The sequence below is a fragment of the Pogoniulus pusillus genome, chromosome Z (genome assembly GCF_015220805.1).
Source record: "Pogoniulus pusillus isolate bPogPus1 chromosome Z, bPogPus1.pri, whole genome shotgun sequence".
NCBI lineage: Eukaryota > Metazoa > Chordata > Aves > Piciformes > Lybiidae > Pogoniulus > Pogoniulus pusillus.
In genome coordinates, this window is record NC_087309.1 from 116,910,703 (window position 1) to 116,927,082 (window position 16,380).

The following is a 16,380-nucleotide window of genomic DNA, read 5'->3' on the forward strand; positions in this document are numbered from 1 at the left end:
TAACTGCTTCCAGTTAGCGTTTGAACTGTAGCATGACTGAATGGTTGTGGTTGAGAGGGAGCTCTGGAGGTCCTCTGGTCCAACTCACTGCTCAAGCAGCGTCATCTAGATTGCCCAGGACTATGTCTACATGGCCTTTGGGTATCCCCATAGATAGAGCCTGTACATCCTCTGAGTAGCATATGCTCAGTCATGTTCACATTGAAAATGTATTTCCTTATGTTCAGGAGGAATCTTCTGTCTAATTTGCGCCTATTGCCTCATGTCTAACTGGGTACAACTGGAAAGAATCTGGGTTCCCTTTCTCTGCATTCTTCCTTTTTGTTTTTACACATTGATAAGATCTCTTCAAACCTTCTGTAAGATAAAAAATTCCAGCTCTCTCTGTCTTTCCTCGTAGGAGACCTGCTCCAATTCCTTTACCAACTTAACTGCCCCTTTGTTGTGCTGTTGCCAGTGTGTCCATGTCTGTCTTGTACCAAGGAACTTACAACTGGAGTCCAGATGTGGCCTTCCACGGCTGAATAGAGGGGGAAAATCACCTTCCTCAACCTGCTGGCAACACTCCTTATACAGCCTGTGATGACATTGCTGTCTCGTGTTCAGTTTGGCTTCTATTGAGACTCCCAGGTCATTTTCTGGAAAGCTCTTTTCCAGCTGTGCTACCTGCAACATGTAATGGTGCTTGGGGTTGGTCCTTTCCAGGTTTCAGAACTTTGCACTACTGCTTGTTGAACTTGGTGAGGTTCCTGTCAGCCCATTTCCCCTGTCTGTTGATCTCTTTGGATAGGGATGGCCCTCTGGTCTATCAGTTACTCCTCCCAGTGTGCTGTCATCTACAGATTTACTGAACGTGCACTCTGCCTCAACATTCAAATCGTTAATGATGATATTAAACGTAATTGGACTCAGTAATGACCCTGGAGTATACCACTTGTTACTGCCCTCTAACTAGATGTTTGCCACTAAGCACCACCCCCGGGGCTGACTGTTCAGCTGGGTTTTGGTCCATCTCACTGTGGTCTTAGCCTGTCCTATACACTAGCAGCTTCTCCAAGAGGGTGGTGCAGGAGGCAGTGCTGAAAGCCTTGCACAAACTGAGAATTGAGTCCTCTCATCTACCAGGCCATCATTTCATGGCAGAATTTTTCTAAGGTAGTCAAGCATGACTTGTCTTTGGTGAATTCATGCCAACTACACTTGTTTAATTCCATGTCCTTTGTGTGTCCGGAAATGGTTTCCAGGATTAACTGCTCCATCACTTTCCCAGGGGTGAAGGTGAGGCTGGCAGTTTCCTGGGTCGTCCTTCTTGTTGCTCTTGAAGATAGAGTTTATGTTAATTTCCTTCAGTCCTTGGGCATTTCTTGTAATCATCATGATCATTCAGAGGTTCTTGAGAATGGCCTTGCAGTGACATCAGACAGCTCCTTCAGTGCTTGTGGGTGCATCTGACTACAGCCCATGAGCTCGTGTGTGTCTGGTTTATTTAAGATTCCCTGACTTGGCCCTTTCCCACTAAGGGCACATCTTCCTTGTTCCATACTTTTCCTCTGGCCTGTGGGGCCTGGCTTTCATTCAGTTCAGTCTTGCTAGTAAAGACCAAGGCAAAGAAGATACTCTGCACCCCAGCATTTTTTCCCTGTCCTGTGTTGTCAGGGCCACTGTCTCATTCAGCAGCAAGCTTAGCCTTCCATTGGTCCCTGTCTCCTTACAGAAGCCCTTGTTCTTGCCTCTGATGTTGCTGTCAGGATCCCTTTCCATTTGAGCTTGAGCTTTCTGAACTTCATCACTGGATACTTAGTGTTTCTGTATTCTTCCCACATTACCTTTCTCTGCTTCTATACTCTAGGCTTTCTTTTTCTGTTTTGAGTTTTGTCAGGAGTTCCTTCATCCATGCTGGCCTCCTGGTATTTTTGCCTTATTTACTACTTGTTGAGATGTAATGCTTTTGAGCCAGGATGAGGTGATCTTTGGGTGTTAACTAGCTTTCTTGGATCCCTTTTTCTGCCAGGGTCTTGCCCTCTTGGACTCTGCCACGCAAAAAGGTCAAAGTCTGCTCTCCTGAAGTCCAGTGATGTGATCTTGCTTTTTATGCCCTGATCTTAGGGTCCCAAATGACATTTTTGAAAAGCAAGAAAACGTGGTGTTAGGCAAACTTCAGCGTAACTCTTATTTGGTTCCTTCAAGCTGGACATACAGCCCTGATACTTGCCATTTTGTATTTTCCATTATGCAGCATTGTCTGAAGGTGAAAACAATCCCAGTGGAGCAGTGACATGATGAGAGGATACTCATACTTGCTGTATCTAGTATATAGTAGATCAGGTGAGCCGCTTGGTGGATGTGGGGAGCCTGTGGATGTGGTCTATCTGGACTTCAGCAAGGCCTTTGACACTGTCCCCCACAGCAAACTGCTGGCTGTCAGCCCATGGCTTGGATGGCAACACTCTGTGCTTGGTTAGGAACTGGCTGGAGGGCCGGACCCAGAGAGTGGTGGTGAATGGCACCACATCCAGCTGGCAGCTGTCACTAGTGGTGTCCCTCAGGGATCAGTGCTGGGCCCCATCCTCTTTAACATCTTCATAGATGATCTGGATGAGGGCATGGAGTCAGTCATCAGCAAGTGTGCAGATGACACCAAGCTAGGGGCAGATGTGACTGAGTTGGAAGGCAGAAGGGCTCTGCAGCGGGACCTTGACCACCTGGACAGATGGGCAGAGTCCAAGGGGATGGCATTCAATAGCTCCAAGTGCTGGTGCTGCACTTTGGCTACAACAACCCCATGGAGAGATACAGGCTGGGATCAGAGTGGCTGGAGAGCAGCCAGACAGAGAGGGATCTGGGGGTACTGATTGATACCCACCTGAACATGAGCCAGCAGTGTGCCCAGGTGGCCAAGAGAGCCAGTGGCATCCTGGCCTGCATCAGGAATGGTGTGGCCAGCAGGAGCAGGGAGGTCATTCTGCCCCTGTACTCTGCACTGGTTAGACCACACCTTGAGTATTGTGTTCAGTTCTGGGCTCCCCAGTTTAAAAGGGACATTGAGATGCTTGAGCATGTCCAGAGAAGGGCGACGAGGCTGGGGAGAGGCCTTGAGCACAGCCCTACGAGGAGAGGCTGAGGGAGCTGGGATTGGTTAGCCTGGAGAAGAGGAGGCTCAGGGGTGACCTTATTGCTGTCTACAACTACCTGAGGGGTGGTTGTGGCCAGGAGGAGGTTGCTCTCTTCTCTCAGGTGCCCAGCACCAGAACAAAAGGACACAGCCTCAGGCTGTGCCAGGGGAGATTAAGGCTTGAGGTGAGGAGAAAGTTCTTCCCTGAGAGAGTCATTGGACACTGGAATGGGCTGCCCGGGGAGGTGGTGGAGTTGCCGTCCCTGGAGCTGTTCAAGGCAGGATTGGACGTGGCACTTGGTGCCATGGTCTGGCCTTGAGCTCTGTGGTAAAGGGTTGGACTTGATGATCTGTGAGGTCTCTTCCAACCCTGATGATACTGTGGTTCTGTGATAGTGTATGGACCTTGTTGGCCAAACTGTGGTTCTGTTAGTTCTGGAATTGCAGCGGTTTGTATAATGTCACATCTTTTTATATCCTAAGCTAAAAGTGAATTAGCCCTGGATGATGGCCAGATGCCAGCCCAGCTAACATCTTGCTGCTGTCCTTTTTAGCACTCAGCCTGAATCTTGAGAAATAAGAGATAAGGACTGTAATTGTGAGTGGGAGTAGACTGGATGTTGCTGGAGTGAAATAACTGTGGAATCTTTCATTGCTTTGAGATGAAAGGACAAGGGGTTGAATTTTATAATCTGTGCAAAAATTCCACTTTTTCAGTGTTAACATCTTTTTTGTATTGGTCTGGGGTGCTTTTTTTCCTGTAAACTACAGGCTGGATGTTAGGAGGAAGTTCTTCACAGAGAGAGTGATTGGTATTGGAATGGGCTGCCCAGGGAGGTGGTGGAGTTGCAGTACCTGAAGGAGTTCAAGCAAAGCCTGGCTGAGGCACTTAGTGCCATGGTCTGGTTGACTGGATAGGGCTGGGTGCTAGGTTGGACTGGATGATCTTGGAGGTCTCTTCCAACCTGGTTGATTCTATGATTCTGTAAGAATGTGTGATGAATGTGTGTTTTATTAACTGCTCTTTAAACAAGTGTTTCTCAGAGGTGATGGTGGAATATACTGGACACAGGTGTTGAGGTTTTGGCAGCAGTAGGCACCAAGAATGGTATATGTGAGGATATAGCTAGGTCCAAACCAGACCTGCTGTAGAATGCAGCTGAGCCCTTTATCAGTGAGGGTGATGGCAATTCTGAGAGAATATGTTTTAGAAAGGGGGGAGCAGCTGTATGGCAGTAAGGTATGAGGAACAACAACCAAAAAAAAGGTGATAGAAACAACCCCGTGACACCAAGGTCTCTGAAGAAGGCAGGGGAAAATCTGCTTCAGACACTGGAGCAGGTTGTGGAAACCACTGTGGGGAGAGAGTGTTATTTCCTTGCAGTCTGCGGAGGACCTTTATTCCACAGGATACTTTCAGAGGGAACTGTGGCCCATGGAGCATCTGCAGTGGAGGAATTCCTGAAGGATTGTAGCTAGTGGAGAAGATCCCATACTGAAGCAGATCATGAAGGACTGCAGCTTGTGGAAGAAACCCCATGCTGGAGCAGGGAAAAAGTATGACACTCTGTGCTGGGTTAGGAACTGGCTGGAGGGCCGGACCCAGAGAGTGGTGGTGAATGGCACCACATCCAGCTGGCAGCTGTCACTAGTGGTGTCCCTCAGGGATCTGTGCTGGGCCCCATCCTCTTTAACATCTTCATAGATGATCTGGATGAGGGCATGGAGTCAGTCATCAGCAAGTGTGCAGATGACACCAAGCTAGGGGCAGATGTGACTGAGTTGGAAGACAGAAGGGCTCTGCAGCGGGACCTTGACCACCTGGACAGATGGGCAGAGTCCAAGGGGATGGCATTCAATAGCTCCAAGTGCTGGTGCTGCACTTTGGCCACATCAACCCCATGGAGAGATACAGGCTGGGCTCGGAGTGGCTGAGAGCATCCAGACAGAGAGGGATCTGGGGGTGCTGATTGATACCCACCTGAACATGAGCCAGCAGTGTGCCCAGGTGGCCAAGAGAGCCAGTGGCATCCTGGCCTGCATCAGGAATGGTGTGGCCAGCAGGAGCAGGGAGGTCATTCTGCCCCTGTACTCTGCACTGCTTAGACCACACCTTGAGTGCTGTGTTCAGTTCTGGGCCCCTCAGTTTAGGAGGGACATTGAGATGCTTGAGCGTGTCCAGAGAAGGGTGACGAGGCTGGGGAGAGGCCTTGAGCACAGCCCTACGAGGAGAGGCTGAGGGAGCTGGGATTGGTTAGCCTGGAGAAGAGGAGGCTCAGGGGAGACCTTATTGCTGTCTACAACTACCTGAGGGGTGGTTGTGGCCAGGAGGAGGTTGCTCTCTTCTCTCAGGTGGCCAGCACCAGAATGAGAGGACACAGCCTCAGGCTGTGCCAGGGGAGATTTAGGCTGGAGGTGAGGAGAAAGTTCTTCCCTGAGAGAGTCATTGGACACTGGAATGGGCTGCCCGGGGAGGTGGTGGAGTCGCCGTCCCTGGGGCTGTTCAAGGCAGGATTGGACGTGGCACTTGGTGCCATGGTCTGGCCTTGAGCTCTGTGGTAAAGGGTTGGACTTGATCTGTGAGGTCTCTTCCAACCCTGATGATACTGTGATACTGTGAGAAGGAAGTGATGGAGGGAAACCATTCAGACTGTAAACTCTACAGCCCCCACACTATGTGGGTTAGGGGTATAGAGGACTTGGGAGTGAAGATGTGAAGTTGAACTGGACTAGAAGAGATGTAGCGAGAAGGTGTTTTAGTTCTGTCTGTTTTTCACGATCCAGTTCTATTTTAATTGGCAATAAATTAATTTAATGTTCTCCAAGTTGTGTCTGTTTTCTCCGTGATGATAGCTGGTAAGAGATGTCCCTGAATCTTTCTTCACCCCTGAGCTTTTAATTTGTTTCTCCCTTTGTCATTTTGAGAAGAGAGTGTGCGCAGCTGGGTGCGGGAATTTGGCAGCCAGCCAAGGCATCACAAGGCCTTAACTTCAGTCAGATGTTTGTTTCAGATGACTCTATTTTTCTACAGATTTCTAGCAGGACAGGAACCAGCTTTATATATTGAAAATTTTAACACTTGGCAGTGTTCACTTAGTAAGTTGTTTTTATGGAATTAAAATGTTTGTTGAATGAAGTCTGTAAGGTGTGCAAATATTTTAACATGGAGTTGCAACTCAACTGAAGTTTAAGTTTTTGAAACTATAATCCCAATGAAAGTCTGGCACTGGAAAGTGATCTATGTCCTCTCTTGTGTAGTGAGAGTAATGGGCAACTGTAAATATATAAGAGCCTTTGTTATAGCAGTTGTAACAGTTCTGAACATTTTCCCATGATAGTTTCTTTTGGTTCCCTTTAAGTCTGACTTCTACCCCAGTCTCTCTCGTGTTGTCATCCCTTCTTACTGGTTGTTTAGTTGGTCATCTGAAACTTCTGTATTTCACAGTTTAGTGTTTTTTGCTATTCTGTGTAATAGTCCTCAATGCCATTGTAAGCTGCAATAATTTTTGTGACTTAAATATCTTATTCCTTCCCTTTAATCAATTTCAGTTTCTTCAGAACAGGGCTTGCCAACTGCTTCCCTTCCTGCCAGCTGTGTCTTTCGGTGTCCTAGAGTGACTGGAAACTTGCTCTCATTTTTCAGTGTTATATTCATTTGACACTTCATCTCTCCCTGTGTAATGAGCAAGCTGATTCATTTTTGGCGAAAGCAGCTTTGGCTTTTAATAGCAGAACTGTTCTTGTGCCTTCATGTAATCTTCATTTTTACTCTTTTAGATGTTGGATGTCTATGACATTCTTCCTTTTGATAACCCAGATGGTGGTGTGTGGAAGCAAGGATTTGATATTACATACAATGAAAATGAGTGGGACAATGAACCATTACAAGTGTTTGTCGTACCTCATTCACACAATGACCCAGGTAAATATTTAATTTTATTGATTTCTGGTATCTGGAGGCTTTTGAATTAAAATATATGTTGCCATTTCTGTTAAAATTTGGATTTTTTTTTTTAAGTACACTTCTTAATATGGTAGATTTAAGTCTATCAGGATAGTTAAGCAGATGTACAATTCAGGTGCCATCGACTTCAAGTGAAAACTGGTAGGGTAGAAGTTGTACAGGGACTTATTAACTGGATTAGAGCTTCAGTGTTGCTATTGGAAGGTAATACAGATTTTCTGTGTTCATCCTGCTGTAACACAGTCAATTTAAGTATGATCTGTTCTTACTTTGAGTTTAACTGTAGCAGATAATTAACTCAGCCTGTGCTAGAGACACGTGCTTCTCGGAAGATGCGACAATAGCAAGTATGAGGTCTTTGTAACACTTTCTTTACTGTTTTGTGCACACCTCAGCCCCAAATCTACAGTGGGATAATATAAAGTCTGGATCTAAAGCAAAACCCATGTAATTTCACTTCTTATGCTCAAGTGGATATTAACTGTACAATAAAATTGAGTTGTCACTTTATTTTGAGATGATTGTAAAACACACAGTGAATTATATTGTTCAAGTATCCACCTGTGTGGTGCCTGGTGTGTCTCATCCAGACTTCACGAGGAATTAACTAGTTTCTGTGCCATTCTGGAATGACCCTTTGAAACTAAACTTTACCTTTCTAAACTCTAGCCTTCTATTTACTTCTTTACATCTATATTCTCATCATTCTTCGTATAATCGCTGGTGGTAGATAATCACAACCGTCATCTTTTGTCTGACAAATGTTGCCTTTGCATGCCTTTATGTAGTGTTTGGGTCATCCTGTAGCAACAGTTCTGCTCACCAAAAATGGCTCACTGAGCACTCATATTCCAGTTTGAGTACTGAAGTTACTGGACTTCTTTTTCACATCACTACTATTTTAGTAGATAGTATCATCTCAGCTAAGCTAGACATGCAGTCTGCTTTTGGTTCAACAGACCAACAGCAAAGGCAATGAATATGAGATTACGCTGGAGGAGGCTTGATCAGAGCCTCCAGATTTTTAGTTTATTCTCTTTTGGGGCTGGCAGACTGAATAACTGTATTTCTTGTATGTTGAGTCCCAAAAATAGTGTAATTGTTAGGCAGACACATCTCTTAGTAGCTTCCAAATCGGGGTGGCAAATTACTAGGCTTTCCCAGCAATGAGTGTCTTGAGCTTCACTATGTGTTTACCAGGACACCTGAAATTTTATACCTTTGGGAAGGTCAGAGGGTAACAGGGGTTTTCTCTGGATCCATAAACCCTCCCTATGTATTGCATTCTTCTGTCAGGTTTAAGTTCTTGCTCTGTCTATAAGAACCTCAACCAAACAGAGGAAAAAAAAACAACCCAAAAAAACCAGAATAACCCACATGCTATCACCACAAAAAAACCAAATAAGCAAAAACTGCAAACCCCAAAACCCCCAAGCAAAGTCCCCAAACAAACCACAAGCTAAACACCACCACCAACAAAAAAAAAAAAACAAACCCAGAAATCCCAAATAAAACCCAACCACACTAGTGAAAGAAAAAAACAAATCTGAAAACATCCCATAACAACAAAAAAATCCCAGCCAAGAGCCTTCCTCCATCTCTAAAAAATTCAAATCACCAGATTTACCAGACAGACAAAGAATAGATGCAGCTCTCCCACCAGACAGAGGTATCCTCAGCAGCACGTTTACCTGTTACTGTTAATGGAATTTCCTCTTTGCCAAAAGAGATCTTATAATTACCCAGTGAGTGTGTTTGTGATACTAGTCTGTTCCTTAATTACATATCTGAATGATGTCTGTTGGTGTGCTTGAGAGGTCTGCTCAATGAAGTATAACATGATTCTGTTGCGCTCTTTCCTGTGGTGCTCTGGCGCATAAGGATGTGTGGGCTGTAATGAAATGGAGCTTCAGAGATAGATTTTTTGCTAGGATTCAGATATCTGATTTGGAGAGAGTCACTCATTAAATCTGTAGTCAGATAGTTATTCCAGCACTCTGAAAGAAGTACTCTGTGTGGCTGTCCCTTCAATAATGAGGTTTGAAGAACTGTGTGAAGTTATAAAAGCTGTCTTGTATCTTTTTTTTATGCAACTTTCTTCCTGCATAGATTATATCCATGGAATAAGACTTGCCTGAAGTCTTGACAATGCTGCCATTCACCTTTGGTGGTATGCTTTCTTACTGCTGTCTAATTTTGGCTCCTGAAGACTTTCTTATTATTACCTATGTTCTTTATGTAACCAGTACATTATAGCATTATATCTGTCCTCTCGTCATCAGCAACTAAAATCAAGCAATCTGCATCTCCTCGTGTACAGCCTGAATGTCCCCTAGCTTGTTCAGCCTTCTTACTTGATGTAAAGCAGTTTAGCTGAAATACAAGTCTGGTAGACAAACTGTTCCATTAATACAGATGATCATGTGAGGCTGGTTGTTATTTTCTTTTTACAAAGACAGTTGTCATAGAAATTGCCTGACTCGATACTGCTTTTGGTAAGGACCTTTCTGTGGAAATGTCTGCAGTACCATATTGCATATTAATAAGCATTTGAAGGAAGCAAAATCCATCTTTAACAGAGATCTGGAATATCTCATGTGGCTAATAGTTACGTTTTTCCATCCCCACAGAGGAAAGGCATGGAGCAAAGAAAATAGCTTCTGGCAAAACAGCTTAAGGAATAATCAACCTATAATGTAACAATGTACGTAAGAAATATGGACTCAGTGAAGGTAGTACTCTTATTTGCTGCAGAAGCCTTACATGATCATTACATTTTGTTTTCTCATCTGGGGCTACTTTGTCTTTAACTTTTCATTTAACCAGTTATCCTAGCAAGAATCTGTAGCCCAAAGGCAATGAAACTGTGTTCAAACAGAAGCCGTAGGAAAGGGGCTGGTATTAGTGTCTAAGTTCTATTTTGGGGGGTGACTTACATGCACTAGCGACTGTGTTGCTAAATCTGGGTTAACTGCTTTTGTGTAGATTCAACTAAGAGCTACAAATCTGAGGTCTTCATGCTTCTCCCTTCAGAATTCCCTTCATCCCCCCATTACTGGAAAATCGGGTATGGGAATGGCTGCCCTTCACGCTTCTGATTAGTGGCAGGCACAACTGTCTCTTAGTTACTGGCAGATGAAGATTTTGAGCACCTTGGTAGCGTGTCTGTTTTGGGGTGACTCACTCAGTGAAGATTTATCTCAAGCCACAGAAGAACGTTCAGTTTTTTGGTTCACCGGGTGACTTCATGTGCTAGTTAGAAGCAGGCTGGGATGTTTTGGTAAAAGAACTTGATAACAGGCAGTGGAATGAAAAACATGGTGTCTCCTTCTCTCACAGTCACGCTGAGAGCTCTGGGAAGAAGTAGTAAACTTTCTCCATTTTTGTTTCTCGCTTTTGCCTTAGACCGAGACACATCTTTCTAACATCACTGCTTCCTTACCCTGCTTCTTACCCTCTTGGCTGCACCTTTATTCCTTTCTCAGGATTGGGGTAAGGTTGAGAGGGCAAGGGGAGGTGTTGGGGTGGTTTGAAAGCCCCTCCTGGGGACTCAGGTTTCTGGGAGAGGAGTTGTGCTTTTGTATTGTTTATCCTTTTGTATATTTCTGTATATAATTGTATATAACTGTATATATTGTAAATAGCTGCTTGTAAATTCTGCTAGCTGTAAATAAATTGCTTCATCTATATTCCCAGGGTCCGTCTGAGTTAGCTGGGGCAAATTCAAAGTGTGGGGTGGGGCGTGTAAGAGCCCAAACCATCACACTTCATTGGCGCTCTGGGCTCAGAGGAGCAGTTTCATTTCGATGTGCAGAGCCTGTGGCAAGTTCGGCAGCTTTTGCTGCAAGGGCTATGGTGCAATGGACTCTTGTGCTCTCTGGGTAAAGAAGGAGAGTTGTTCACCAAAACAACCAGTATATAATATTTGCTGAAGCACAGTGTTTGCCAATGACATAGAGCAAAACAAGGTAATTTAACTTATAGCACCAAGTTTGCTCAAACAAGCATAAGGCAAGGCATAGGTGAGGTACATGCTTGTTGTTAACAGCAGAGGAAGACCTCTCCAAACGTGCCCAGGCAAGACCCTGTTTAAATAGACATGCAGATGCTTGGCCTTCGTCTGTTTTCCTCTGAAAACCCCAGCTCTAAAGGGAGAGGGAACAAGAGGATTTGGGGCATGGGATGGGTTTGGGTTTGTTTGCCCTCCACCACAGGGTAGCATTTCATTCTGGAGCAGACTAATGAGCAGTGGTATAACCTGTTGTACTGGCAAAGCCCTCGTGTCAGCTCTCGTGCATCAACAGCAGTTTCATTTGACTGCCTGAAGTGGATTAGGCACCTGAACTCAGCAGAGAAGAACCTTTCTCAGGGGTTGAAAGACATCTGTAGCATTTACTGCTCTGATTCTAGTAATATGTCCTCACTTAGATTATTTAAGAATGAAAACCTGTGTGCTTTGTAATACAGATGGAGTACTTTATCAATGTATCTGCTTGTTGTAGACATAGTACAAAAAACACTTAAGTGGGAAGTATGAGAAACTAATACAGTTTTTGCTCCTCTCCAACTTCCCACCTTCAGGTTGTACCTAAGCAAAAATGTGTCTGAAAATGTGTGTGCGTACAGGTCTAAATACTACTTATTAGCACTTCATTCATAGAACCAGCCTGGGTTGGAAGGGACCACAAGGATCATCTAGTTCTGACTCCCTTGCCATGAGCAGGACACCTCACACTAGGTCAGGCTATCTAGAGTCTCATCCAGCCTGGCCTTAAACACATCCAGGGATGAGACTTCAACCACCTCCCTGGGCAACCCATTCCAGGGTCATCACCCTCGTGGTGAAGATCTTCCTAACATCAAGTCTGAATCAATCCATTTCTACCTTTATTCCATTTCTCCAAGTCCTATCACTTCCTGACATCCTAAAAAGTCTCTCCCCAGCCTCCTTGTAGGCCCCCTTAAGATACTGAAAGGCAACAAAAATGTCATTTTGAAACCTTTTCCTCTCCAGACTGCACAGCCCCAACTCCTTCTGTCTGTCCTCATAGCAGAGCTGCTGCAGCCCTCTGAGCATCCTCATGGCCCTGCTCTGGACACACTCCAGCAAAGCTACAACTGTCTACAACTACCTGAGGGGAGGTTGTGGCCAGGAGGAGGTTGCTCTCTTCTCTCAGGTGGCCAGCGCCAGAACGAGAGGACACAGCCTCAGGCTGCACCAGGGGAGATTTAGGCTGGAGGTGAGGAGAAAGTTCTTCCCTGAGAGAGTCATTGGGCACTGGAATGGGCTGCCCGGGGAGGTGGTGGAGTCGCCGTCCCTGGAGCTGTTCAAGGCAGGATTGGACGTGGCACTTGGTGCCATGGTCTGGCCTTGAGCTCTGTGGTAAAGGGTTGGACTTGATGATCTGTGAGGTCTCTTCCAACCCTGATGGTACTGTGATACTGTGAAATCCATACCCCTGTTGTAATAGGGTCTCCAGAACTAGATGCAGTACTCCAGACAGGGCCTCACCAGTGTGGAGCAGAGTGAGAGGATCACTTCCCTCAACCTGCTGGCCATGCTTCTCTTGATTCATCCCAGGATCTGGTTGGCTTTCTGGGCTGCAGGAGCACACTGCTGGCTCATGTTGAGCTTCTCATCCACCAGCACCCGCAAGTCCCTCTCCTCAGGACTGCTCTTCAGCCACTCACTGCCCAGCCTGTATTTGTGCTTGGGATTGCCTCGATCTAGATGCAGGACCTTGCACTTGGTCTTGTTGAAATTCATAAGGCTGGCTTGTGCCCACTTCTCTAGCCTGTCAAGATCCCTCTGGATGGCATCCTTATCTATGACATTTGGTAACTCTACCAGCACTGAGGTTAACCCCTTTTTATTATTTAAGATAATCTCAGTGTCTCAGAAGAAAATCTGTATAGCCATGTGAAGTTAACCCTAAAAAGCTGATGGTGTTCTTTTTCTGTTGACCAAATATGCACGCAGTTTTTAGGTGAATTCTTAGTTTTCCTGGTCTGTTTGTAACACAGATGATTTTGGATTGTTATCTGACCCTCCAAAATACAAGAACAGGGATAGGATAAAGCTGAGACAGAAAAGTGCTAGTTGAATGACATCTGAAAACATACAAGCCTTTCAGACTGTACACTGCCTGATATGTTCATGTTGTGTTTTAAGAGGAAGAAGAAGATCATAGCTACCACTGTTTTCTTCTTTATAAATAGCAAATGTATGCAGTGTTTTATAAAAAAAACAGTAAAGACTGTGTAAAGACTGTAAAGTATACATGGAATAATTAGGTGGGCACCTAGTTTCTTTTCTACAGGAAGATGAGATTTAGGAATAGAATTGGAAACTAGGTAGCTCATGTATTTTTCTTAGAATCATAGAATCAACCAGGTTGGAAGAGATCTCCAAGCTCATCCAGTCCAACCTAGCACCCAGCCCTATCCACTCAGCTAGACCATGGCACTGAGTGCCTCATCCAGTCTTTTCTTGAAGACCTCAAGGGTCATTGCCTCCACCACCTCTCTGGGCAGCCCATTCCAATGCCAATCACTCTCTCTGCCAACAACTTCCTCCTAACATCCAGCCTAGACCTCCCCTGGCACAACTTGAGACTGTGTCCCCTTGCTCTATTGCTGGTTGCCTGGGAGAAGAGACCAACCCCACCTGGCTACAGTGTCCCTGCAGGTAGCTGTAGACAGCAATGAGGTCCCCCCTGAGCCTCCTCTGCTGCAGGCTGCACACCCCCAGCACCCTCAGCCTCTCCTTATCAGGTTTGTGTTCCAGGCTTCTCACCAGCTTTGATCTTCTCTGGACACCTTCCAGCACCTCCACACCTCTCTTGAATTGAGGGGCCCAGAACTGGACACAGCACTCAAGGTGTGGCCTGACCAGTGCTGAGCACAGGGGCAGAAGAACTTCCCTCGTCCTACTGGCCACACTGTTCCTGATGCAGGCCAGGATGCCATTGGCTCTCTTGGCCACCTGGGCACACTGCTGGCTCATCTTCAGCTGCTATCTTATCAGTACCCCCAGGTCCCTTTTCTCCTGGCTGCTTTCCAGCCACTCAGTCCCCAGCCTGTAGTGCTGCTTGGGGTTGTTGTGGCCAAAGTGCAGAACCCTGCACTTGTCCTTGTTAAATCTCATCCCATTGGTCTCTGCCCACCTATGCAGCCTGTCCAGCCCCTTCTGCAGGGCTCTCCTACCCTTCTTAATGTATCTGTAGTTGGATAGGGAGATAGTAGGGGACTTCCATAAAATCTTAAAAATTTGGATGCATGCTATAGGACCAATTTGTAGCATCACTTGCATTCTTCAGTACTTACTTTTAGTTACTTTCTTAAGTAAAATTGTCGAGTTCCTTCTGGAAGTGCTTGAATGAAGATGATCATATATGACATTGGAATGGGCTGCCCAGGGAGATGGTGGAGTTGCTGTCCCTGGAGGTGTTCAGGAAAAGCCTGGATGAGGCACTTAGCGCCATGGTCTGGACAGGGCTGGGTGCTAGGTTGGGTTGGATGAGCTTGGAGGTATCTTCCAACCTGGTTGATTCTATGATTCTATGACAAGAGCTAGTAAGAAGAGTAGGAATACCGTGTATCATAAAGAAGACTTAGAGGGGATTTGATAAATGTTTATAAGTATCTGAGGGCTGCCAGGAGGGGGGGACAGGCTCTGCTCACTGCTCCCTGGGATAGGACAAGGAGCAATGGGTGTAAGTTGCAGCAAATGAGGTTCTGTCTCAACACAAGGGGGAACTTCTTTACTGTAAGGGTCACAGAGCACTGGCACAGGCTGCCCAGGGAGGTTGTGGAGTCTCCTTCTCTGGAGCCTTTTAAGGCCTGTCTGGATGTGTTCCTCTGTGATCTGTGTTGTATAGGATTGTTCTGCTGCGGACTGGGTGATCTCTTTGGGTCCCTTCCAACCCCTCACATCCTATGATCTACTTATTTTGAGTTACAGGAAGAACATACCCCTTCCAGGTTCTGGGAAGATGTGTGCACTTTCTCATGCAAGGTTTTAAAGAATTTTATGAAAGGGTGCATTGTGAGGTCTGAATATGTGGTTAAATTGTCTTTTCCTTTACACTTCACTGGTACATAATCTAGTGAGTGATGCAGCTGTAATGTATTTCTGTTCTCAGTTATTGCTAACAAACTCTTTACTCATGAAATGAGTCTGAACATGTACTGCAAAGTGTACTGCTGTTTTATTTGCTCCTCTGTTTTATTTCTTTACCCTCAAGGTCTGGGGTATACCATAAGTACCTCACCTTTTCTCCTTAAGCTGTACATGTGAAATGTCATTTGTAGGGATTTTTGTGCAGTGATTTTGCCTAAAGTGGGATGATGAGGTCCTTTATGATGTGACAGAAGAGCAAAGACATTAGGAAGGATTAAGGAGCTTTGGAAGAGTGTGTTGCCTTAGGCTGGAAAGATACCTGTTAGAGGATGTTACAGTTCTGCTGATGGGAGAGGTGAGAAAACCTGGTGGGAATTACCTAGGAAGATGAGTTTGCAGATACATTTTTCCTTATCAGCTGCTTAATTTGTGCTTAAATTAAACAAACAACTGTAAATGTTTTTATTCTGTGTTATTTTGATCAAAGCAGGAAATCTACTACTCCGTATATTTATAAATTTAGAAAAGTGAAGCATCTAAACTTGGTAAAAAGAAATTGCTGGAGGGTTTAGTGCTTATAGCTCTCCACATCACGTGAAGAAAATACTTGTAAGGAGTCAGAAGAAGATAGATCTTTAAGAGTATTGCAAGTAACTTTAAATTTCATATTTTCTTTTCTTAGGTTGGCTAAAGACTTTCGACGATTACTTCAGAGATCAGACACAGCATATCTTAAACAATATGGTTGTGAAACTGCAAGAAGACAACAGAAGGAAGTTTATATGGTCTGAGATTTCTTACTTTTCAAAATGGTGGGATGGAATAGACAGCCAGAAAAAGGATGCTGTTAAAAGGTTTGAACGCTGAATTATTCCTTAACCTGTGGCATTGTCTGAGAATTTGTATTTGGCTGCCCTCTGAACTTGAGATTTCACTTTTTTGCAGTGCTGAGGTGCTAGAAGGATTGACTACTCAAATTCTAATTACTTAGGCTTGGTTGGTTTGTTTTTGTTGTTTGTTTTGGGACCTATTTTTTCCGTTGCAAAATAAAACTCCACTAAGAGAAGTGAAGCCAAATTTACTGAGTTGCTGAAAAAATGGACTAAAAATTTTTGTTTGTCCATGAAGAGGTCATTGAATGAATTGCAAAGGAGTTGTGATTATAAACTTTATTTGAAAAAT

At 44.9% G+C, this 16,380-nt stretch overlaps 1 protein-coding gene across 2 annotated transcripts in view; it reads left to right on the forward strand.

Annotated features, from left to right (window-relative positions):
- Positions 1–16,380, forward strand: part of MAN2A1 (mannosidase alpha class 2A member 1) — a 145,459-nt gene that overhangs the window by 20,627 nt on the left and 108,452 nt on the right. For both annotated transcript variants that reach the window (XM_064139924.1, XM_064139925.1), the window contains 2 exons: positions 6,890–7,034; positions 15,881–16,052. In XM_064139924.1, the coding sequence (XP_063995994.1) occupies positions 6,890–7,034; positions 15,881–16,052 (317 nt within the window). The remainder of the gene's footprint in view (positions 1–6,889; positions 7,035–15,880; positions 16,053–16,380) is intronic.